General features: G+C 47.6%; 1 protein-coding gene across 6 annotated transcripts in view; it reads right to left on the bottom strand.

The window, feature by feature from the left end:
* The window catches only part of Srgap3 (SLIT-ROBO Rho GTPase activating protein 3), a 221,796-nt gene that overhangs the window by 100,302 nt on the left and 98,487 nt on the right, over positions 1–23,007 (bottom strand). For all 6 annotated transcript variants that reach the window (XR_012911601.1, XR_012911600.1, XR_012911602.1 and 3 more), the window contains exon 2: positions 9,489–9,681. Coding sequence is in view for 3 of the 6 variants with exons in the window: in XM_075983261.1 (XP_075839376.1) it covers positions 9,489–9,681 (193 nt within the window). In the remaining 3 variants the exon portion in view is untranslated. The remainder of the gene's footprint in view (positions 1–9,488; positions 9,682–23,007) is intronic.

Below are 23,007 nucleotides of genomic sequence, written 5' to 3'. Positions count from 1 at the left end.
TGAGAAGGGTGGGGGCTGAGCAGGGAGACTCCAGGATGACACCCATTTTCTAGCTGGACACCTGGAGACATAGAAGTAGCCTTTGGGGAATGAAGCAAAGGTTAGAGATATGACTGGGAGGGAGACAGCCCCTCCCCCTGAGAGTCTACAAGGCGGCAATCAGAGAGAGGCAGCTCTCCTGACTCCCGTGGCTGGGAACAAGGACCTGATAGGCAAGAACAGTGAGCCATACCTGCCTTCTAGGCAGCATGCCCACTTCAAGCTCCACCCAGCATGGGAAAAAGCTAGTTCTACCTTCCCATCTCCTCCCTGCCCTGTTTCCACTCATATGTGTGGTCCCAGCTCACACACACAAAAAGCTGGGCATGACAGTTTGAATGTAAACCGTCCTCCATCAGCTCCTCTGTCTGAACACCCAGTCCCTGGTTAGGTTCTGTCTGGGGAGGTGCAGCCTTGCTAGAGGAGGTATCACTGGGGACAGTTTTGGGAGTTTATAGTCTCACCCCCTTCCAGTTCTCATTCTTTGCTTTGTGTTTGTGGTTGAAGATGTGATTGCTCAGCTTTCCGCCATGGCTATCTGCCGCCATGCCTCCTCAGTCATTATGGCCTCCCTTTTGGAACCATAAGCTAACAAAATAAACTTTTTCTTCCATGTTCGCTTTTGGTCATGGCATTTACCACAGAACCAAAAGCAACTAATATGCCAAGTAGGCTCTTCACAGCCAGATCAGAGTTAGAACTAGCCCTTCTATAGAAGGCTGGCATCTGTGACCTTAGCCACAATGGTGGCAGTCCCTCACTACCTCACTGGGCTATCAATAAGAGCCACAAAGGTGAAGTAGAAAGACACCCGGACCATCTACCTTCTAGCAAAGTGACAATACACAGGTCACCTATGCAGGTTGCCTAGCTATTCAAATCATGCCACTAAACACCAGGAAAGAGCTCCCTGGGCATTCCTCAGTGGCTCATCTGTGCACTGCCTTTATGATGTGCATCCTGTAGGCCAGGCTCCAAGATGACCTTGAGCACATGTGTGACTCCTGTCCTCCATACAGTAGAGAGTGTGCTGGGGGACACAGAATCATGTTCACAGAGGTTTCTGTCCCACCCGGTATCTCACCCATTCAGTCCCAAATAAACACACAGAAGTCTACATTAATTATAAATTGGTTGGCCTATTAGCCCAGGCTTCTTATTAACTAATTCTTACATCTTAAATTGGCCCATTATTCTTGTCTATGTTAGCCACATGGCTTGGCACCTTTTTCAGCGAGGCATTCTCATCTTGCTTCCTCTGTGTCTGGGTGATGTCTGCAGACTGAGCTTTCCTCTTCCCAGAATTCTCCTGCTCTCATTGCCCTGTCTCTATATCCTGCCTGGTCGTCCCGGCTCTACTTCCTGCCTGGCTACTGGCCAATCTGCATTTTATTAAAATAATACAAGTGGCAGGATAAAGACCATTGTCCCACCATTAGAGATATCACAGGTGTGTGCAGAATTACACTGACAGAAAGTGCTAGAGTAAATACCATGCCACCAGAGCCCAGAGCAAAGATCGTGAGGCCTGACTTCAAGGTTCCACTAAAGGGTCTATGAGGAAGGAGTAAATAAGATGGGCTTCTAAGAAGAATTAGAGGGGGTTAAGGGAAAGTACTAGAAGCATGGCCTCCCTTAAGGGGCAGGGGATTTAGCACATGTAGTTAAGGGACTAAGGAAAGATCAGTGTGGACGAAGCAGAGGAATGAATGGGTAGGATAAGCAGGCTGCACAGTGTGGCTGGGAGCCTGCAGGAGGATGGGCCCTGGGTTCCTCATCCCATGTACCATCCGCATTACCCTGGGACTGCAGAAAACAATACCCAGAGCACAGGTGACAGACCAGGATGGGGATGCTCAGGAATCTCTGCTTCCACTCTCCTTTTCCTGGGGTCACCTGTCCTTCTTCCAAAGGGTCCCTGGGCCTGATACCTACCTTCCTCTGCCACCATTGCTTGCTACAGCCCCCTTCTTAGAAGACACCAAAATGAAGTGAGGCAGCCTTCCCTCTCTCCGGCCCACTCTGAGTGACTCTTACGCTTTTTCATCCTGCACCCAAGCCTCTCCTCGGCAGGCAGAAGCTGCTGAGCTAGGACATAAGGGCAGAACTTCCGCAGATGTACATATTTTCTTTTTTTATGGCTAGAAACTAGCAATGAACATTTCTGGTGAGTCACAGCTTGCTTGCTTTCTTTGGCTAAGAAAGGTGGGAATGAGGTTCCAAGAGACTGAAGCTGGAGAGGCCAAGCCTTGCCAAGCTGGTAAGTTAGGAAAATGAAATTAGCAGCAAGCTAGCTCTGCCAGCTTCCCAGCTGGGGGCTGGAAAATTCCGCTTAGCAAACAGAACCCAGATCCAAGCCTGCAGAACCCCAGAGGCACGTGGATCTAAATCCAGTGTCCTGGGATCTTGGGATCTAGAGAGAACAAGTCCCTGCAGTTGGCACCTTCTTCAAGAACCAGACCCCATCTTTGGTCACGTCCTGAAATGAAAACCACTGCCTCATCAGGAATCACCTGGGCAATCTCTCCATCTCCTTCCCTGCAAGCCTCAGTGCCTCAGTTTATCTAACAGAATCAAGCAGAGGAAGCCCTGCTAAGGCTCATCTGGTCATTTATTTCATCCTTCAACTGTGGGTCCTGAGTTAGGATCCACTGTGCCTGGCCTTCAAGTCCCTTGTCTGTCCCAGAGGAGTGATGACGCCTCCTCTGACTCTCCATGTGCCACCAGGATGATCAAACTAATGGTTCGTGAATGAAGTTGCGAAGTATAACGTCCTACACAAGCCTTAAAATCCACTATTATTCTACCTGCCTAATGGAATGGAGACAAAACTAAAGTCCTACGTGCAGTGTGCCCTTTAAATCTACTCATCATTCTTAATACAAAAACCAGGGTGCTGTTGATGCATATGTGATCTATATGTATGTATGTATATATGCACACATAAATAAATCACAATCTGGTTAAGAGTTTGCAATCCACTGATTATGACCTGAGGATTCCAGGGAACGTGTGTGGGAGCAGTGAAGACCAGATAGAAAACTAAGAAGGGAAGAAAGGGCTGCAGCCGTCACAGAGAGCACAGTGTAGGGTGACCCCCGAGAGCCCTGCCACAGAGCAGAAGAGGAAACTGGTGATAATAAAAGGTAGAAGATGGGAGGTGGGAGGCGGAAGATGGGAGGTGGGAGGCGGAAGATGGGAGGTGGGAGGCGGAAGATGGGAGGTGGGAGGCGGAAGATGGGAGGTGGGAGGCAGAAGATGGGAGGTGGGAGGCGGAAGATGGGAGGTGGGAGGCGGAAAATGGGAGGTGGTAGGCAGAAGATGGGAGGTGGGAGGCAGAAGATGGGAGGTGGAAGGCGGAAGATGGGAGGCAGAAGATGGGAGGTGGAAGGCGGAAGATGGGAGGTGGGAGGCGGAAGATGGGAGGTGGAAGGCGGAAGATGGGAGGTGGAAGGTAGAAGATGGGAGGTGGAAGGTAGAAGATGGAAGGTGGGAGGTAGAAGATGGGAGGTGGGAGGCGGAAGATGGGAGGTGGAAGGTAGAAGATGGGAGGTGGGAGGCGGAAGATGGGAGGTGGGAGGCAGAAGATGGGAGGTGGAAGGCGGAAGATGGGAGGTGGGAGGCGGAAGATGGGAGGTGGGAGGCAGAAGATGGGAGGTGGAAGGCGGAAGATGGGAGGTGGGAGGCGGAAGATGGGAGGTGGAAGGTAGAAGATGGGAGGTGGGAGGCGGAAGATGGGAGGTGGAAGGTAGAAGATGGGAGGTGGGAGGCGGAAGATGGGAGGTGGAAGGTAGAAGATGGGAGGTGGAAGGCGGAAGATGAAAGGTGGAAGGTAGAAGATGGGAGGTGGGAGGCGGAAGATGGGAGGTGGAAGGCGGAAGATGAAAGGTGGAAGGTAGAAGATGGGAGGTGGGAGGCGGAAGATGGAAGGTGGGAGGCGGAAGATGGGAGGTGGGAGGCAGAAGATGGAAGGTGGAAGGCGGAAGATGGAAGGTGGGAGGCGGAAGATGGGAGGTGGGAGGCAGAAGATGGGAGGTGGGAGGCGGAAGATGGGAGGTGGGAGGCGGAAGATGGGAGGTGGAAGGCGGAAGATGGGAGGTGGGAGGCGGAAGATGGGAGGTGGGAGGTAGAAGGTTGAAACGACCGAAGAAGGAAGAGAGATGTTGGAGGTGAGGGAAGGTGGACAAGGGACAATAGAATATAAAGATGATGGACATTTTGATCTGGTAGATTCTGCAGGATGAAAACTAGAGGTGAGAGAAGGTGATAATTTTTCACAAGCAACTGGAAATGGACCGCAGTGTGAACTTTTGTTCGCATAGGGATTATCACATTCCAAAGCCCAGGCTCAGTATCTCCCTTTGATTTTAAGTGTGTGTGCGTGTGTGCGTGTGTGTGTGTGTGAATGTGCATGTGTTTGTGTGTGTGTATGTGTGGTGTGCACATACACACGCACACACAGCGGCCAAAGGAGAACACCAGGCATCCTAGTCTATCACTCTACACTTTACCCCCTTGATGCAAGGTCTCCCAGTGAACCTAGAGATAGCTTGGTGCCTAGCACCCCCCCCATGATCCTCCTGACTCCTCCCTCTCTGAAGTTCTGCCACAGACATGTGCAGGCACACCTGGTCTTCCTGTGGTTTTATGAACTTGAACTCGGGTCTTCACACTCAAATACAAAATGTATCTTACCCATGGAGCCATCTCTCAGGTCTATTGCTGCCTTTTTCTAAAGATATTTACAAAGAACTTTCTTTATCCATAGATTTCTTTTTTAAAACATTGCCATAAATAGAAGGTACCCGAGAAAGCAACTCAAAGGGAAACAAACAGCATAATGCATTCTTAGGCAGGTGCCAGAGCCTGGGGATTGCTGGAAGATTAGAGAGGTGTTACCAAGGCAGGAGCATCAAGGAGGCTGGGAGAGAATTGAGCAGCTATGGCTCAGGGAGCACCAGCGAGCCTTCCTTTATTTTGAGGAGCACCGAGCAGTTCTGTCTTGTGTTTACGACAGAGACAGAGATAGACAAAGAGACAGAGAGACTAGAAATGTTTCCTTGTTTTCAAGTACCTAGCAGGATGAAGGCGCAATGCCAGGCCTCTAAACTATTTGGTGCCTTGCTAATCTGACCTGAGCCCTGTGAGACCCACAACTTGCCAGGCTACAACAGAGGCTTTTCACAAGTGCCTTTTCCAGACCCCTGACGCTCACACAGGTCTGGTTAGATGGTGACACTCAGCGAGCATTAACCCAGGCAGGTAGCCAAGGAAATGGACTGGCCATGCAGTGGTACAGCCAGAGGCGCTCTGCATTTGGAGTCTGACAACCTGTACTATCTGCAACAAAAGCTGTGTCCCAGGCAAATTAATTTCCCCAAACCTTACTAGTGTCACCCAGGAAGCTAGAGATGCAGCTGTCCTCCATGCCATGAAAGTGCCGTAAGATGGTGACTACTACTCACCTGGCACAGGGTAAAGCAGACATGAGGGAACCTGGAAAATTAAACAACTAATCGGTGTGATTCTGGCTCTGGGAGCAGTCATAACTATCAGTAGGAAACACAAGCTTGACCTGAGGGTTTCCTTCATCCTGCCCAGACCTCTCAACTCCGGGTCCTCTGCACACCAACTTCAAATTCCACATTGCAAAAACTGCTTTTCTGTCAAGAATAACCTGGAAGGCTAAATCTCAATTATACTATCATTTTAAGACACACTGCAGCTGTGAAAACCGTGGCACTTCTTCCTCAGTAAGAAGTGCTTTCTTGGAAACGAAGTCAGTTGGGATCCTCCCTCTCAACTGCTCTTTGAAGCTGGAAGACACTCCCAGCTGTGCTGGCACTGAATTTCTGCATAGAATATTATGCAGCATTCAGCCAAACACCGCCCAGCTCTTCCCAAACTCTGGCTTTCCCCCCAAATATTTCTAATGTGTTTGAACAGACTTCTCTGCTGCTTTTCTCTGTGGGTCACAGAGCAGCCAGCATCACTTAACCCTGGACAGGGGACTGTCATGAGGCATATTCCCCTGAAAGGCAAGAACTACCAAAACCCAATGGAATCAGAATAAAAGGGGCCCTGTCACCTAAGATACAGAACGTTATTTGGGTGGATGTCATTACACTTTGGGGTTTGTGTAGAACAGAGCTACGCATCTGGATTCCTAGGGAGCGCTCCTTTGTAAAGTATAATCACTCGTCCTGGGGAGGGGAAATGCTATGTCCATATAGCTTTCAGAAAGAAGACAACAGTTGAAGAACAATTAATAAAATCTCAGAGACAGATAGTGGAGTTCAACCTGAAGACCAGAAAAGCAAAACAGCCAGCCACTGGCTCTTACCTCTACCTCTGTCTGAAATTGCGATCCTGCCTCCAGGAATCTCAGAATGGGACTGTGTCTGAAAGGTGTCTCCTCCCATTTTATATTCCTCCCTAGTGCTGGGATTAAAGGTGTGCACCACCACTGCCTGGTTTCTATGGCAAGCTAGTGTGGATACTGGGATTAAAAGTGTGTGTCTTTGTGGCTACTTGGATCAAAGGTGTGTGTCACCACTGCCTGGTCTGTAAGGCTGGCCAGTGTGGCTGTTTGACTTTTCTGATTTTCAGGCAAGCTTTATTTATTAAAAGACAAATGAAATATCACTACAACCAGGCTTAGTAAAACCTCTCAGAGCCTTCCAAACACTGTGTTGGGGACATCTCAGGGGCTCGTTAAGAGCAGTCTGTGAGCTGTGGCGGTCCACACCTTTAGTCCCAGCACCCAAGAGGCAGAGATGGGTGGATCTCTGTGAGGACAAGGCCAGCCTGGTCTACATAGTGGATTCCAGAATAGACAGTGATTCCCAAATACAGGATTCCTTTTCTTTTCTTTTTTACTTCCCCCACCAAGTATCTCAAAGTATCGGTGTTTTAGAATATACAGCTCTTGGAGAAAGTCTTGGTGGCAGGAAACCTCTGCTTCTGCTCACCCTGCCAGCTTGTCTGGACCAGGCCACCCATCCTCCTGAGAAGCAGGGTCAGGACCCTACGTGCTGCCCTCCATGGCATCTTCCTGCCCATCGAATGTTCCTCAGTCCAGATCATCAGGGGAAAAAGCCAAGCTCTTCCAGAAAGGGCAAGACTGTGACTTCTATGCTGGTGACAAGGAAGGTGGGCCAGCATAGCCCATTAAAAAAACCAAATACCAATTGTCATGCAGAAAGCCATCCAAAGTGACTGGTCACCAGCATCCCCAGAAAGGCTTGTTGAGCCACCAGGGCTTCTGATGGAGAGGCCCCTGCATTTTAGAGAAGCCTCTATTTACCAAGCCTTCACACCAGTCCCTTAGTGGTCCCCACCCTCCAGCCAGAAGGTTACTATCAAGGTCAGCTGTCCTTGCAGCAATACAGCACCAATACCAAGTACATGAATGGGGAACAGTTTGCTCAAACATTTCAGCTGTCTGAGGAAGTCAAAAGATACACTGCCCCCTGTGGCAACTCTAATTACCACTGGACATTTATTCAGGAAACATGTGTACCAACCATAGGCCAAGACTTCTGCTAGGTGCTAGACACCCTTGCTCATCAGCCATCTTCTCTGTCATTGCAGACTTTGAAACCCAGTGCTCATGCACAAAGACAGATCAAGGCCCGGGGCACCAGCTTTGCCTCATTCCCTTCATAAATCCTTCCCATCTTAAGTCAGTGAAGGATGCCAATCTTCACCGCCCCCCTCCCCCCCCCCTCTTCTCTACAATGTTCAAGCTCCCCCAGGAGAGCCCAGGAGCTGGTATCAGGCTCTTTGGACATAGTGGACAAGAAGTCAGTTCTTTCCTTCTGCCATATGGGTTCTGGGGACAAAACACAAGTTGTCAGGCTCAGCAGCAAGCCCCTTAACTTGTTGCCCCTCCATGACAGCCCCTACGCCTTTCTTTAAATCAAGTGCCACCTGGAAGTTTTCCCAGCTAAGTCTGGACCTAAGTTTAGCATGGTCCACAGGTATAAACATCCCCACAGCCCAGGCAGATGGGGAAAAGCTTGGGCCTTAGGGAGAAGTACCCACTGGACAAAGGAAAACACCTTAACCTAGAACAAAAGGACCTCCGTTTCCGTCCCAGTTCTGTCCCTAACTTGCTGTGGCATCTTCGCAAATCAATTGCCTCTCTGAGCCAAATCTCTCAACTCAAGTAAACTGCGTGAACCAAGAATTAATAAATTCCGCCCTCCCCTCCTGCCTTTCTCTTTCCTTTCCCTCCTCCCATCTGCTTCCTCAGCTAGGATTGTTGCAGTGAGACTACCCAGGTCTCTCCTCCAGCCCCAGAAAGCAACCTGGAAGCTGGGGCACTCTTATGTGAAGAATCTGTAAACAGCCTGGCTTCTCAGGACATCTAGGCTGAAGGACCAGAACACAGCACAGAACCTATGAACAGAAGCAGCGGCCAGGTCCCTGAGCACCCTGGAGTCAAAGGTGAATCAGCCTGCCCAGAAAACTGAACCTCCGAAAGCCGTCAGGACTGGCCCATCACATGAGCGCCATGAAGAGGGTCTACCCCAGCTGCAGTGGCCTGGGTGACCCCCTAATTAGACTTTCATAGTGAGCCAAGCAGCCCACATGGTCCGACTGCCAGCTGGGCCTCCCATCAGCTGGTGGCTGAGTTAATGAACCCTTGAGGGGCTAGTGGGGCTCATTACAGACAAGGTGAGAGAATAAGGGACCCCTGTGTCCTCAAGGCCTGCCCTCCCCCTCTCCTCCATGCTTACACTTAGCATGTGAGGGGGGCTGGTTTCAAATCAAGAGGAAGGAGGGGCCAGTGACAAGACCCCAGCTGGGCACACCCCCTGTGGATAGCTCCAGCCACAATTCAGGGTGTAACTGGAAGTCTTCGGAACCTTTCTCGTCAGATAGAGACCATTACTACTCAGGGCTTTAGGATAGCGAAAGGCCGGTGTGTCATAAATAAGAAGGTAGGAGAGTGTTTAGGTACTGAGGTCATCCAGAACGGCAAGGAAGAGGGATGCTCTGTGAACCCAATCCTCAAGAAGACCATCCTAAGGACATAGAAGCTGAACTGATGCCCAATTAAAACCCAACCAGATAAAGTCAGGATGTGCTGAAAAGAGGTACAAAGTCTGCTGGGCATAAGCTAAAGTAGCTCCATACCACCCATCTAACTCTATAGCGACCTTCTGCATGGAAGCCATCGCCATTTTACTTAGTGCATGAGAACAACCAGCTCCCGGAAGCTGCAGAACCCAGTACCTTGCAGGACCTTGCAGGACCTTGCAGTACCTTGCAGGACCTTGCAGTACCTTGCAGGACCTTGCAGTACCTTGCAGGACCTTGCAGTACCTTGCAGGACCTTGCAGGTCAGGATCTGGTTTTAGCCTCCTTCGCTCATTGCCTCTGCCAACAGCTCTCCTGCCCAGGGCCACCTCCCATCCCAGGACCCGCAACCAACTTCTCACTTGAACTGGTGTTCCCGGGAGCTGCGGATCTTGGAGGAGAAGCGCTCGGCCAGCTTCTCCAGGCTGCGGGAGTACTCCAGCTCGATCTCAGCTTTCCTGCGGAAGAACTCTTGCAAGTCTTGCAGCAGCTGCAGCCGCGACTCTGACTGCTGCTCCAGGCATTTGAACTGCTCCACCAGCTGCATGCGGATCTCTGTAGGAAGCAAGGAGCTGATGAGCATCAGGCTGGGGCTAGGAACAGCAGTGGACCCATGCCCCCCAGAACCCACACAGAGCCCCAACTTTGCTATGCAGAGATTTGGCAAGGGCCCCTTTCTGCTATACAGTCTAATCTACGCAGAGATTTGGCAAGGGCCCCTTTCTGCTATACAGTCTAATCTACTGTTTCCCAGGCTTGAGTTACTCTCTATTGCCATCAAGGTTCCTGACTGATGCATAGGCCACTGGCTACATTGTTACTCCATATGATTAGCAGACTAACTTCTCTCACTGGAATGAATTTGCTTAAACTAAAAAGCTATACATCGCTCCAGCCCTTGCACCCTGGGATATCGGAAATGAGTTCTATGAAAATAACTTTTTAAAGTCCTATTTACACACTACAACTGGGGCTTGCCAAAGGGTCAGAGGCCTTGCCCAAGAGGCTTATTCTTTGTCAACAAAAAGGAGGTGGCCCAGGGAGAAATGTTAAGATTTTTCTCATTAGTGCAGGCAGGACCCAAAAGGTATTTGGAGCTCCAATGTTCTTCAAGGTCCTGCCTATACTGCTTTCAATTACTCTAAGCTCCTAAACATCTCAAGTACCTCTAAAAGAACCTAGTCCACACTTGGAGAAGAACTGACTGATGGAGCTGGGTCTGGACAACCAGGAGGAATGTTCAAAAGCTGGGAGGTGAACTAAAACAAAACAAATGGAAAAAAAACTCACCTCAGTCCTTAAAACCCTTAAAAACCTTAACTGTCCTGATGTCCTAATGGTCACAACCCAATATTTTGTCAAATCCTAATACTGTCACTACAATTCAGGTGCAGCAACCCCTTCCTGGGTCCTCAACAGATCCAGATCTTCAAGATGCCACATTTGCTCTTCACTGACCACCTTCTCAAAATACCCCAGGCTCCCTTCTGCCTAAAGGTTACATCCAGTCCCCTTCCACAGCCCATGAATTTTGTAAGTCACTCAAGCCAATCCTTTAATGGTCCAGTGTCCCCTTCCCATATCATCATATAAGGTGGGGGCGCTGCAAACCAGTACAGAGCCATGTAGGGAAACAGCAAGACTTCCCAATGGGTTTGCAGACAGGAGTATGAAGGATCCACCTAAGAGCCTAATTTCCATCACTATGCTTCCAGCTCAGCTTGGGAATGCCACCCTCTTCCCACCTTACTCTTCAAAATGATCCTGCTCCCAAAAACCAAGGCTGAATTCATCCAGAGTCTAACTATGATGGAAGACCCCAAAAATGTCAAAAATGTCTGGGTGTTTGAAAAAGAGCAATTTCAAATATTGGTGCTAGAAAACCTTCATTGAGGGACTGAGCCAGCAATCTAGGGCAAAGCAGGCCTGAGGCAGCAAATTCCACAGGAGCAGGGAGTCTGGGATGGTGAACTCCGAGGGAGCAGGAGCAGCTGATCCAGGCCAGGGACATTTGCAGAAGCAGGACTGGGCCAGCGACCTAGGCCAGAGCAGGCCTGAGGCAGTGATAGCAGGACTGGGCCAGCGACCTGGACTGGGGCAGACCTGAAACAGCTAACTCCACAGGAGCAGATAGAGGGGAGCAACTACTGAGCAAGTGGGCCAGAGTCAGAGATTGCTGCAGGTCCTGGTGTGAATCTGGGACCTCTGAGGGAGTAGGCCTGAGCCAGGTCTCCTAAGGGTCTGGTGCACCTGAGTCTGGGACCTCTGAAGGAGAATATCAGAGCCAGAGACCTTTGCAGGACCAACTCTAAGCCAGGGATCTCCCCTGGAGCAGATCCAGACCAGGGACATTTACAGAAACTGAGTCTAAGCCGGGAATCTATACCAGAGCAGGCCTAAGACAGCAAACTCCACGGGAGCAGAGCAAACCCTGGGAGCACTGAGTGACCTCCAGGAACACAGAGTGACCAATGGGATAACTAGAACCATGGCACTGACTGTACCACGAAGAACAACCATCTGTACCTCAGATCCACTGGCACCCAGAAGATTAATCATCAGAGTCACAGACAGCCCCAACTACACCAACCAGAGGAAAAGATGGGAAGACAAGGTAAGAACACATGCAACAGCACAAAGAGCAAAACAACACCAGTAAAATCTAGAGACCCTATAACAGCAAGACTTGAACAACCAAATATAGATGAAGCAGAAGAAAATGACGTAAAAAATAACTCCAGGAGAATGCTTGAAATCTTAAAGAGAAAATGAAAAATTCCCTCAAAGAAATGGAGGAAAAGACAAACAAATAATTGGAAGACATCAACAAATCCCTTAAAGAAAACCAAGAAAAAAAGCAAACAAACATATGAAAGAAACTATTCAAGACTTGAAAACTGAAATAGAGACAATAAAACATAAGCTGAGGGAATTAAAGAAACAGAAATCATGAGAAAGTTATCAGGAACCACAAATGCAAGCATAAACAGCAGAATACAAGAGATAGAAGAGAGAATCTCAAGCACTGAAGATACAATAGAGGAAATAGAATCATCAGTCAAAAAACATTAAATCTAACAAAAGCTTAACACAAAATATTCAGGAAATATGGGATACCATGAAAAGATCAAATATTAGAATAATAGGTACAGAAGAAGGAGAAGTTCAACTCAAAAGCACAGAACAGATATTTAACAAAATCATAGAAGTAAACTTTCCCAACCTAAAGAAATATATGTCTATGGAGATACAAGAAGCATACAGAACACCAAATAGACTGGATAAAAAAAAAAGTCCCCTCACCACATAATAATCAAAACACTAAACATACAGAATAAAGAATATTAAGAACTGAAACGGAAAAAGGCCAAGTAACATATAAAGGCAGGCCTATCAGAATTACACCTGACTTCTCATTGGACACAATGGGTCGTGGTCAAACGTTATGCAGACATTAAGAGACCAAGGATGCCAGCCCACACTACTATACCCAGCAAGACTTTCAATCACCATAGATGGACAAAACAAGATATTCCATGACAAAACCAGATTTAACCAATACAGACCCAGCTCTACACAAAGTACTAGAAGGAAAACTCCAACCCAAGGAAGTTGGCTACATCAACAAAAAGACAGTTGATGATATCATAGCAGCAAATCCCAAAGAAGGGAAAAACACACAAATTAGCATCACCAACAACAAAAACTAAATTAACAGGAGATAGCAATCACTGATTATTAATATCCCTTAATATAAATGGACTCAACTCACCTATAAAAAGACACAGGCTAACACATTGGATACAAAACCAGAATCCATCCTTCTGCTGCATACAAGAAACACACCTCAACCTCAAAGATAGACATCGTCCCAGAGTAAAGGGTTGGGAAAAAATTTCCAATCAAATGGACCTAAGAAACAAGCTGCTGACAAACAGCTATCTAACAAAATAGACTTCAAATGAAATCAATCAAAAGAGACAAAGAAGGATATTTCATATTAGTCAGAGGAAAAATACATCAAGAGGAAATCTCAATACTGAACATCTATGCCCCAAATACAAGGGTACCCTCATATTTAAAAGAAACACTTCTAAAGCTTAAATCATACATTAAAGCCCACAAACTAATAGTGGGAGACTTCAACACTCCACTCTCACCACTGGACAGTTCTGTCAGACAAAGAATTAACAGAGAAATAAGGGAACTAATAGATGTTAAGACTCAAATGGACTTCACAGACATCTACAAATATTCCATCCAAACATAAAATATACCTTCTTCCCAGTGCTTCATGAAACCTTCTGAAAAATTGACCATATACTCAGTAACAAAATAAACCTCAACAGATACAAAAAATGGGAATAATCTCATATACCTTATCAGATCACCATGGCTTAAAGCTAGAATTCAACAGTAATTCTAATTCCAGAAAGCCCACAAACACATGGAAATTGAGCGATGCTCACCTGAATCATCAATGGGTCAAGGAAGAAATACAGGGAGAAATTAAAGACTTTCTAAACGTCAATGAAAATGACCATACAAAATACCCAAATTTATGGGACACTTGAAAGCAGTGTTAAGAGGAAAATTCATAGCACTAAATGCCTACATAAAGAAGCTGGAAAAATTCCACACTAGTGAATTAACAAAACATTTGAAAGCTTTAGAACAAAAAGAAGCAAACTCACCCAAGAAAATTAGACAGCAGGAAATAATCAAATTGAGAGCTGAAATCAGTGATAAGACCCAAGTGCTAATCTCACTTCTGGAATTGGTGTGTGACCTTTGGTGGCTCCCTCTCTCTCTGGGCTGTGTGGCCATCTTAAGACTGAAAATATAGGGCAAGCTTTCAAAGCTGAAGGTTCCTATGTCTTTCCTTTAACTTCCGTGGGTCTGTTGCACCTATATTCTCTCCCACCCACTCTCTACCTATTATTTTAAAAGAAAGCCTTTTAGACTTCTTGCTGTAGTTTAAGGCCCTTGGAAAAGTACCAAAGAGAGGATTGTTTATGGTGTATATATCCTGCAACTAAAAACTTAAAATCAATCAAACAAACAAAAAACAAAAGCATAGACCCAGAAAGACAATTATCATATGTACTCACTCATAAGTGGTTTTTAAACATAAAGCAAAGAAAACCAGCCTACAAATCACAATCCCAGAGAACCTAGACAACAATGAGAACTCTAAAAGAGACATACATGGATCTAATCTACATGAAAAGTAGTAAAAGACAAGATCTTCTGAGTAAATTGGGAGATGGTTGAAGGGAAGGAGAGAGGCGGGGGGGGAGCAGAGAAAAATGTAGAGCTCAATAAAAATCAATAAAAACCAATAAAAAATGATAAAGAAAAAAGAAAAGAAAACCTTCATCGATTCAAAGGACCACAAACCATTTGTGCTCAAATTAATTCATTAATAAATGTAACTTTAAAAATCAAAATGTCTATTTCAATTTGTATATAGGTTGAAAAGAACTATGGTAATCAATTTATAAGGTTTAAGCATAAAACTATATTAAGATAAAATTCTGTGAAAGAAATTGAAGAGAATTATAAATTCAAAAAGATAAGAAATGATGTCAAAATCTTTATGTGAGCCAGGCGGTGGTGGCGCACGCCTTTAATCCCAGCACTTGGGAGGCAGAGGCAGGCTCTCTCGAACTCTGTAAGTTCGAGACCAACCTGGTCTACAAGAGCTAGTTCCAGGACAGGCTCCAAAACCACAGAGAAACCCTGTCTCGAAAAACCAAAAAAGAAAAAAAAATCTTTATGTGTTTTGGGTTTTTTTAATGGACAGTGGAGAATAGTGATAGATTGCAGAATTCTTGCCAAGACCTGAGAGTTCCACTCACAGATAAAGACCCAAAAGAAGTCAATGCTTATGTCCACCTGAAAATCTGTTCAAGATACAGAGCTTTATAACTAAGCGTTTGAAGCTCCAAAAATCCAGAAAGAATAGAAGCGATGTTTCAAAGTGAGGCATTTGTTCAGGGAGTGCTATGCAGAGAGAAAGTACGGGCTTGAAATGTGTAGACTTTGTTGTTGAATCAGCCAGGAAACAGGAGACCAGGAAAGGTAGTTTACAGTGTTAGAGGGAGGAGGCAACCTTTAGGGGCATGTTGACTCAGAGGAAGACAAGGTTGCCTTCTGGGGTTATGGGCATGCCCAGAACCTTGATCTGGGCAGAAGCCAGGTCAGATAAATGGAGCTGCACCCTATATGTGCATGCCTGTGGATTAAGTAACACCTCATGAGAAGACAACTTTTTAAACTGTAATGTTATTGAGTTTCAGTTTGATCTGCTTTTAAGAGAGTGGTGCAATGTTATTCTAAAGTGCCAATATTTTAAACATGGTAGAAATATATCCTTTTGAAACTACTAACACTCAGACTCAAACATTTTGGGACAGCAGAGAGTTTTAAGTCCATCCTGAGGGTAGACAGCAGGAAGCTCACACTGCTGCTCAGCAGCCCTGGCGGGAAGGGCCTCCTTCCAGCAAGGCCTGGAGGACAGGTCCCGCCACCATTCCCATCACACTATGGGACTCCTGGCATCACGCGTCACCAGGACGAGTTTTGGATGCTGGTTGTTTTTGTTCTTGCACACAGTATCTGAGGTCGCCACAAGTGAAATCCAAGCCCAGCGAATGAATTCTCCCAGAGCAAAATAGATCCATCAGAAAACAGTTCCTGTCCAACAAATTGCTACTAATGCTTTTCACGTTCCTTTGCCCAGGCCACGAAGCAGCTGTGAGCACCTCACCTCACACACACACACACACTCACATCAACACACAGATAAACACAAAGTTCATACACAGAACATAGTGCATGCCACATAGGCACCATTAACCACATACTACTCACCAACCTCACATACCAGACACACTTAGACAAAAGTTACATTCCAGCACATGCCATATACGCACACACACACATATATATACACACACACGCGCAACATTCACACACACAAACACACCACATGCACATACATGGAATACATACATACACACACAGATACACACGCCCCACAGATACAAACACATATACACATGTGCATACACCACACAAACTTGGTGTGGCTCTCCCTCACTATCAGCTTTTACACACAAGCACATGCGTGTGGGTCTCACTCATCAGTTTCTACAGAGGAAGAACAAAGGATTCATGTAAACTAAGCTAGGAGGCGTGGCAAAGGCCACACTGTGTTCTATGAACTATCACAGCTGCACAGGCATGTGCATTCCCAGGCCCGTGTGTATAAACGGATGGAAATGCCGTCACTCTTGTAAGACCCAGCAGCTGTATCAACACACAGCCACGACAATCTTTTCAGATATTCCCCTACAACTTCCAACCACTCCACTGTTAGAATCATCTCGATGCTGGTGTTTCAAGGGCTCGTGTTCTGTGAGTGTTTCTCTCATGTCAACCACAGGGCATCCCTAGAAGGCGGGTACTATGGCGTCCCCAACTTCACCTCTGTAGGTGATGGCGGGCGGGGAAGGGGGGGTGGCTCAGAGGACACCATCAGGCTATGGTCCTAAAAGCTAGTGCAAGGTTGAGCTAGGAATCAAACTCGCAGCCCGCAGAAGGTGACAACAAAGCCTTGGACACTACGATAGACTAGGATCCACCAAGAGCTTAGTGTTTTCCATGATAAAAACAAAACAAAGCACAGCCCACTGTGACCCCCCCCCCCCGTCTTCTGGCCCCTGGCATCCTATGCATAACAAGAAGATACCGCTTATTAGACAGACTACAGGGCAGTGTTGGTAGCCAGTGTTCTCATTTTAGAGGAAAAGCGCATAAATCATACTGCAGTGACAGGAGACAGTTTGAAAGGGGCAGAGACACCTCCCCTAACACATACAGCCAGCCAGAGCCTCCAAAGCTGGGGCACATGGAGAACCTTCTGAGTTTGGTTAGCTGGAAGTCAAGGTGTCTAGCAGGCAGAGACCACCTCCATTCAGGCTCTGAGGTCTGTCCCACTCTTCAGCCCCAAGGGAGTTGGTTCCCAGCCTCCTGATTTCTGCCTCCCCTCTAGGGGCTGCTAGGAACAGGCTCAGCCTTGGCTTTTCTCCTTGGAGACTTCAAAGAGAGAAATCAAATCAAATCAAATGGAGCTGCTCCCCAGGCACAGCCTCTTCAGTAGATGTCCCCTGAGGGGAAGCAGCCAGCCAAAGCGTGGCACAATGTGACAGAAAAATGAAGGGGGTGGGGCAGGGAGAGGAAGGGGTTTGGGAAGGTTTTGGCCCCAGACCCTTCAGCCTGAAGACAACATCCCTGACTACTAGTACAGTCTTCCAGTTCTACAGAGGGCACGAAGTTGGGAGGAGGGATAAGACAACCCAGGCCTCCTGAAGCATCCACCTCCCCATGACACTCTCCTGATGTACTTCTCAGTAGCCCCCCCCCCCACTGCTTATAGGGTAACATATTTCTCTGGCATCCATAGCCTAAGAATCCACTGTTGCCCATCTAGTCACGGTCCAGCTCACTCTCCACGCCACAGTCTCACCAAAGCTGCTGCCCACGGCAAAAGCCAGGGCCACGCCGTGTGTCATAGCCACAGCCTTCCTCACAGAAGATCCAGGGAAGTAGGAATTCAAGCTTTTCTTTTCTTTTTCTTTTCCTTTTTTTCTTTTCTTTTTCTTTTCCTTTTTTTCTTTTCTTTTCTTTTCTTTTCTTTCTTTCTTTCTGTCTTTGTTTTTGTTTGTTTGTTTGTTTTGTTTTTTGTTTTTCAAGACTGGGTTTCTCTGTGTATCCTTGGCTGTCAAGGAAATCACTTTACAGACCAGGCTGGCCTTGAACTCACAGAGATTCACCTGTCTCTACGTCCTGAGCACTGGGATTGAAGGTGTGAGCCATCACACCCCACTCAAGCTCTTCTTAATAAACAAACTACACTGGAGCAAATTCAGGTTTGCCCAAACACTGGCCAGGAGGTGCAGAGAGCTCCCATCGACTCCACCCCCTGCGGCTTCCCTGCTCACTGACATTTTTACTGGTGCACCCCATTTGTTACCACTGAAGAACTGGCGCAGATAATGCTCTTATTTTGAGCCCATATTTTACCTTGGGCTCCTCTCTCAATGCTCTGTCTCCTGAAGAGTTGAGACAAGCCTTTAATTGACAAGTGCCTCCATTATCAGCCCATACAGCACAGTTTCACTGCCCTCAGAGTCCCCTGTGGTTTGCCTAGTCACCCCTTATGTCACCCCTTCCTGCGTCCATCTTATCTGCTCACCACCCGTGTGTTTTCTTGTATCCTCAGTCTTATGTTCCCCAGAATGTCTAGGGCTTGACCCTTGCAGCAGGCCGCCTTCCTGCCCAACTCTCTCTCTCAGCACTGTGCATTTAGAATGTGCCCAAATCAAATGACAGAACAATACTCCAATGCACAGGTGACTGTTCACTTTGTTTATGTGCTTGCCCACTGAAGGGCGGTTGAGCACTCCTTATTGTGGGCAACAATGAATGAGCTGTCACAAACATCTGGATGAAGGTGTTTGAATAAACATACATCTTCAACTCATTTGGGCAAAATATCCTTTCAAAATAAGTTGTCCATGGTGGTGCACACCTTTGATTCCAACACTCAGGAGATAAAGGCAGGCAGAGCTCTATGAGCCTGAAGCCCGCTGGATCTGTGTAGCAAGTTCCAGGCTACCCAGGGCTACCCAGCAAGACTCTGTCTCAGAAAGAAAAAAAAACCTGCTGGGCTGTGGTGGCGCACGCCTTTAATCCCAGCACTTAGGAGACAGAGGCGAGCGGATCTCTGTGAGTTCAAGGCCTACAAGAGTTAGTTCCAGGATAGCTAGGACTGTTACACAGAGAAACCCTGTCTTGAAAAACCAAAACTAAAGCCAAAAACAAAAAAAGATTCAATTTTTTTTTAGGTTCACAAAAAAAAAAAAGGAATTGCACTTTTCTAACATTTCAGGTTAATTTCTTTCATCTGATGAATGTTTGGCCTGCATGTATATGTGTTCACCATGTGCATGCCTGCTACCCTCACACAGAGATCAGAAGAAAGCATTGGCTCCACGGAACTGGAGCCGCAGATGGTCTAGGCCACCATGTGGTGCTGGAAGCTGAACCCAGGTCCTCTGCAAGAGCAGCCAGTGCTCTGAACCACTGAGCCTTTCAGCCCCCTTCCTATTCCTCAATAGAAAAATAAGATAATTCTATAAATGTTTAACATGGTCATCTCCAGTTGTATTAATTTTCTACAAGTGAAAACATTCTCATCCTCTTCTCAGTCCCATACATTCCAGTACGAAAATTCTGAGCCGAGCTGATAAAGGTGCTTGCCGCCACAGCCCTCGGAATCTACTAACCTGCAAATCGTCCTCTGATCTGCGCATGCCCGTGTGACCGCTGCCCCCACCCACTCTCTAGTACCAAGCACACACGCGTGCGTGTGCACACACACACACACAAAGGAATCACTTCATCACAACTCTGGGTTAACTCTAGAAGTTAGTCATTGTGACAGATGTGTGGTGTGGCAGATGTGCGGTGTGGCAGAGCAAGTGACAGTGCTCACCTTGCTCTTGTTAGTAGTTGAAATTTTCCATGAGAAAGAAGAAGAAAACAGCAGTCCAACCCCGAAACTTGACGCCAGGCTGAGTTCTGGTGAACAGGTCTGGCAGGTGAGACCTGCCAGCTCCGCCAGAAGGCCTCTGGCCCCAGCGTGCAGATAGCCTCTTGGGTTACAAACGAGCATACTGGCTAACCAGAATGCCCACTAAAAGAGCATTCTAAACACAGCTCCCAGCCCCTGCTGGATCTGCTCTGTGAACCCTGTCTTGGGAATACAGGGGTCATTCTGTACCCTTACACTGAAAGGCCTTTCATGGTTTGAACATCCAGGAAAGCAAGACAGCATGCCCTTCCGAGTCTCAGTTTCCCAGAGCTAATCAGGACAGCAAGCTAACGGGGCCTTACCTGCATGCGCACCTCTCCTGGTTGCCATGATATCTTGCAAGACCATTAGTATTATCTCCCCCATTTCCTTGAATAGAAACAGAAGCCCAGAGAGGGTAGGATAGCACTGGATCCCACGACTCACATGTGTGCATGTCTGCTCCGACAAGAGCAGGTGGTGAGGTCCACAAGCTCCTAGAACATCAAGGTGATGAAGACCCTCCTTGCCTAGCCCAAAACTGAGCATCCTGACAGGGCCCCTGAGCTCTCATGCCAACCCCGGAGGAAATGGTGTGACCAATGAAATCATCCAGCCAACGTCTCTGAAAAGTACCTTATCTCTCCTCACCAGGTGTACACTATAAAGCCTGGATGTCCAGTTACTGTAGAGGGCAGGTGAGTCCACCTGTCTTGTCCTGCGGGGTTGATGCCAGCCAGACTAGAAAGAGCATACCAGGCACCTAAGGGACTCTTGGCACACAGCATCTCTACAGAGGTAGCCTGACATAGAACAATGGGTATGTGCTCACAGGCTCCGGGGACAGCCAGCCTGACTTCTAAACCTGCTTGTCAATGGTGAGAGCTGCATAAAGCATTTCACACAGCACCTGGCACCTAGTAGGGCTGCAGTAAAGGAGCCATCACTGCTGTCATCAGGTACAATGAGCACCAAGGTCCTGGTCACAGAGCTGCCTCCCAGGGTCCACTTCTGTCTCAGTTGTCCACAACCCCACAAGGAAGGTTGTGTGAGCCCACGAACGGCCTTTCTCCAGCCTCCCTTACATGGAGACGCAGCTTTCCTCCGGCAGCCCCCTGCCCATTTGCTCCAGCTCTGTGGCCTCCCTGGCAACCAAGGACCTCAGCTGCAAGGTCCCAGGCAGCTGCTGCAGCAGTTACCCTGGCAACCTGGGCCCAGGCCCAGATGCATCTGCTTTGTCTTTGAGCAGCAGGGAGCAACCCAAGAGACCAGGAGAGTACCCCTCTGTGAGTGGCTCCTTTCAGAATCTTTCTCTGCCTGGGCTAGCCAGTTCCTGGCACTTTGGACTGTCTCCTCTCCCTCCTTCCTCTGATAAAGGATCTCTACTTTCCGTCATTAGTCTTAGCAAGCCAGGCAGGTTAGCAGCCGCCACCACTCTGATCATGGAAGAGGTAACTGTCACACCATTCCAAAGCTGAGAAAACTGAGCAAAACAGAGCAAAGAATTCACAGGACACAAACCGGACTGACCCGAATCCCCTGGAGGCTCCACCAGGTACTGCAAGGGTTTAGCAGAGCTCCCCAAGCTCCCAAAAGAATCAGCCCCAGGATGGAACTGTTTCTCTAGTCCGGATAAATGGGTGCTACAGTGGCCAATGCTAGGTCTGGCATCAAATATGGCTGCACTCAGAACTTGGCCTGGACACTGTCGGGTCACGTGACCTTGAGCAAGCCAGTTCATTTCTGGCCCCTGGTTTTCCCATTTGTGAATGGGAGGGAATTAAAAGCAGGCATTTGTGGAATTCAGTATTTTCCGTGGATGTCTGCTAAAGCCGTGGGAGGCAGCTTTCCATTTCACAGAAGAGAAAGGCGCAGGCACGAGGTGGCTGCCAGAGATGCTTCCCAAACATGTCAGATGCGCTACCCATCAGCCTGCTTCCACACCATCGTTCCTTGGGGAAGCGGGGAGTCAGAGCCTACCAACTCCAGGGGCGCTGTTGAAGCAAATCCTATCTGCTTGCAGCTATCTGAGGAGTGGGGTGCACAGGGGCCAGGAAGACGCTGGGTGATAAAACTTGTACCTATTGCTCTACTTCTCACCCCCACCTCAAAAAAGAAGCATGGTCTGTGGGCTAGCATTTTAAAATAACAAGAGTTCTTTTGTAATGATGATGGAGATGTTAACAAGGAAGATCTTCCTCACTTAAGGGGAAGTGATATAGTCCCACGCCTCACCCCCCCCACACACACTCATATATCTGAGGCCAGGAGACTCTCGGGGGGAGGGGACAGGGACAGGAGATTCACACTTCCTACAACCATCCAAACAGGGAAATCCAGTTCTGCAGTCCTGCAAGCAGGAAGCAGTCAGCAAAAAGATGCCATGGAAATCTGATGCTGAGCCGGGAGAGAGTTTCCCCTAACATCTGTGCTGCGTCCAAATAACAGCCAGTCCTTGCCTTGAAGTCAGACTTCTCTGTGTTCCAGATGTTCATTGAAAGGCAAAGGACGGGCAGGGTGAAGCCAGGCCTCCTCCTGCCCAAGGCCCTGAGTTAAAGTAAGCTGTGATCAATCTCAACACAAGATTAATATTCACAACTCTGATGCTCAGTGGTCCCTAAAGGATCAGATGCATTGAAATGAGAGAAAATGAGGAGGTCATTAACGCGGAGAGCATCCAGCTGTGGCCTCGGACTCAGGATGCGTCACTTGATGTGAAAGAAGCAGAGAGCGGAGGGCCAGGCTGGAGGCTCCTGAGTCTATCACAGACCTCACCACAGTCATCAGGTGATTGCTGTAGGAAAGACGCGTCCTGTATTTGCTTAACCCGTGAGGGTTTTGTTAGCTTGTTTGTTTGAATTGTGGGGAGAGGGCTGCAAGACAGGTTCTCTCTACATAGCTCTGGCTGTCCTGAAACTTACTGTGTGTAGCAGGCTGGCCTTGAACTCACAGCTCTCCACCTGCCTCTGCCTCTCAAGCGCTGGGATTAAAGATGTGCACCACTATGCCCAGCTTGATTCGGATTTGCAAATCATTACCCTTTCATCTTATTTTTCTTCAGTACTAGACACTGAACCTAGGACTTCTCAAATGCCAGGGAAATGCACTACCACGGAGCTGTATTTTCTTTCTTATGGGATGCTCTGTGGTACTGCCATCAGGGGAAGAAGGGGTAGCTGTAAAAATAAACACAGCAAACATAAAATAAGGTTAGTAAGTTCTCTAGAATTCTGCAGCCC

This window comes from Microtus pennsylvanicus, chromosome 8, assembly GCF_037038515.1.
Source record: "Microtus pennsylvanicus isolate mMicPen1 chromosome 8, mMicPen1.hap1, whole genome shotgun sequence".
Classification (NCBI taxonomy): domain Eukaryota; kingdom Metazoa; phylum Chordata; class Mammalia; order Rodentia; family Cricetidae; genus Microtus; species Microtus pennsylvanicus.
This window is presented reverse-complemented; position numbering and strand designations above follow the sequence as displayed.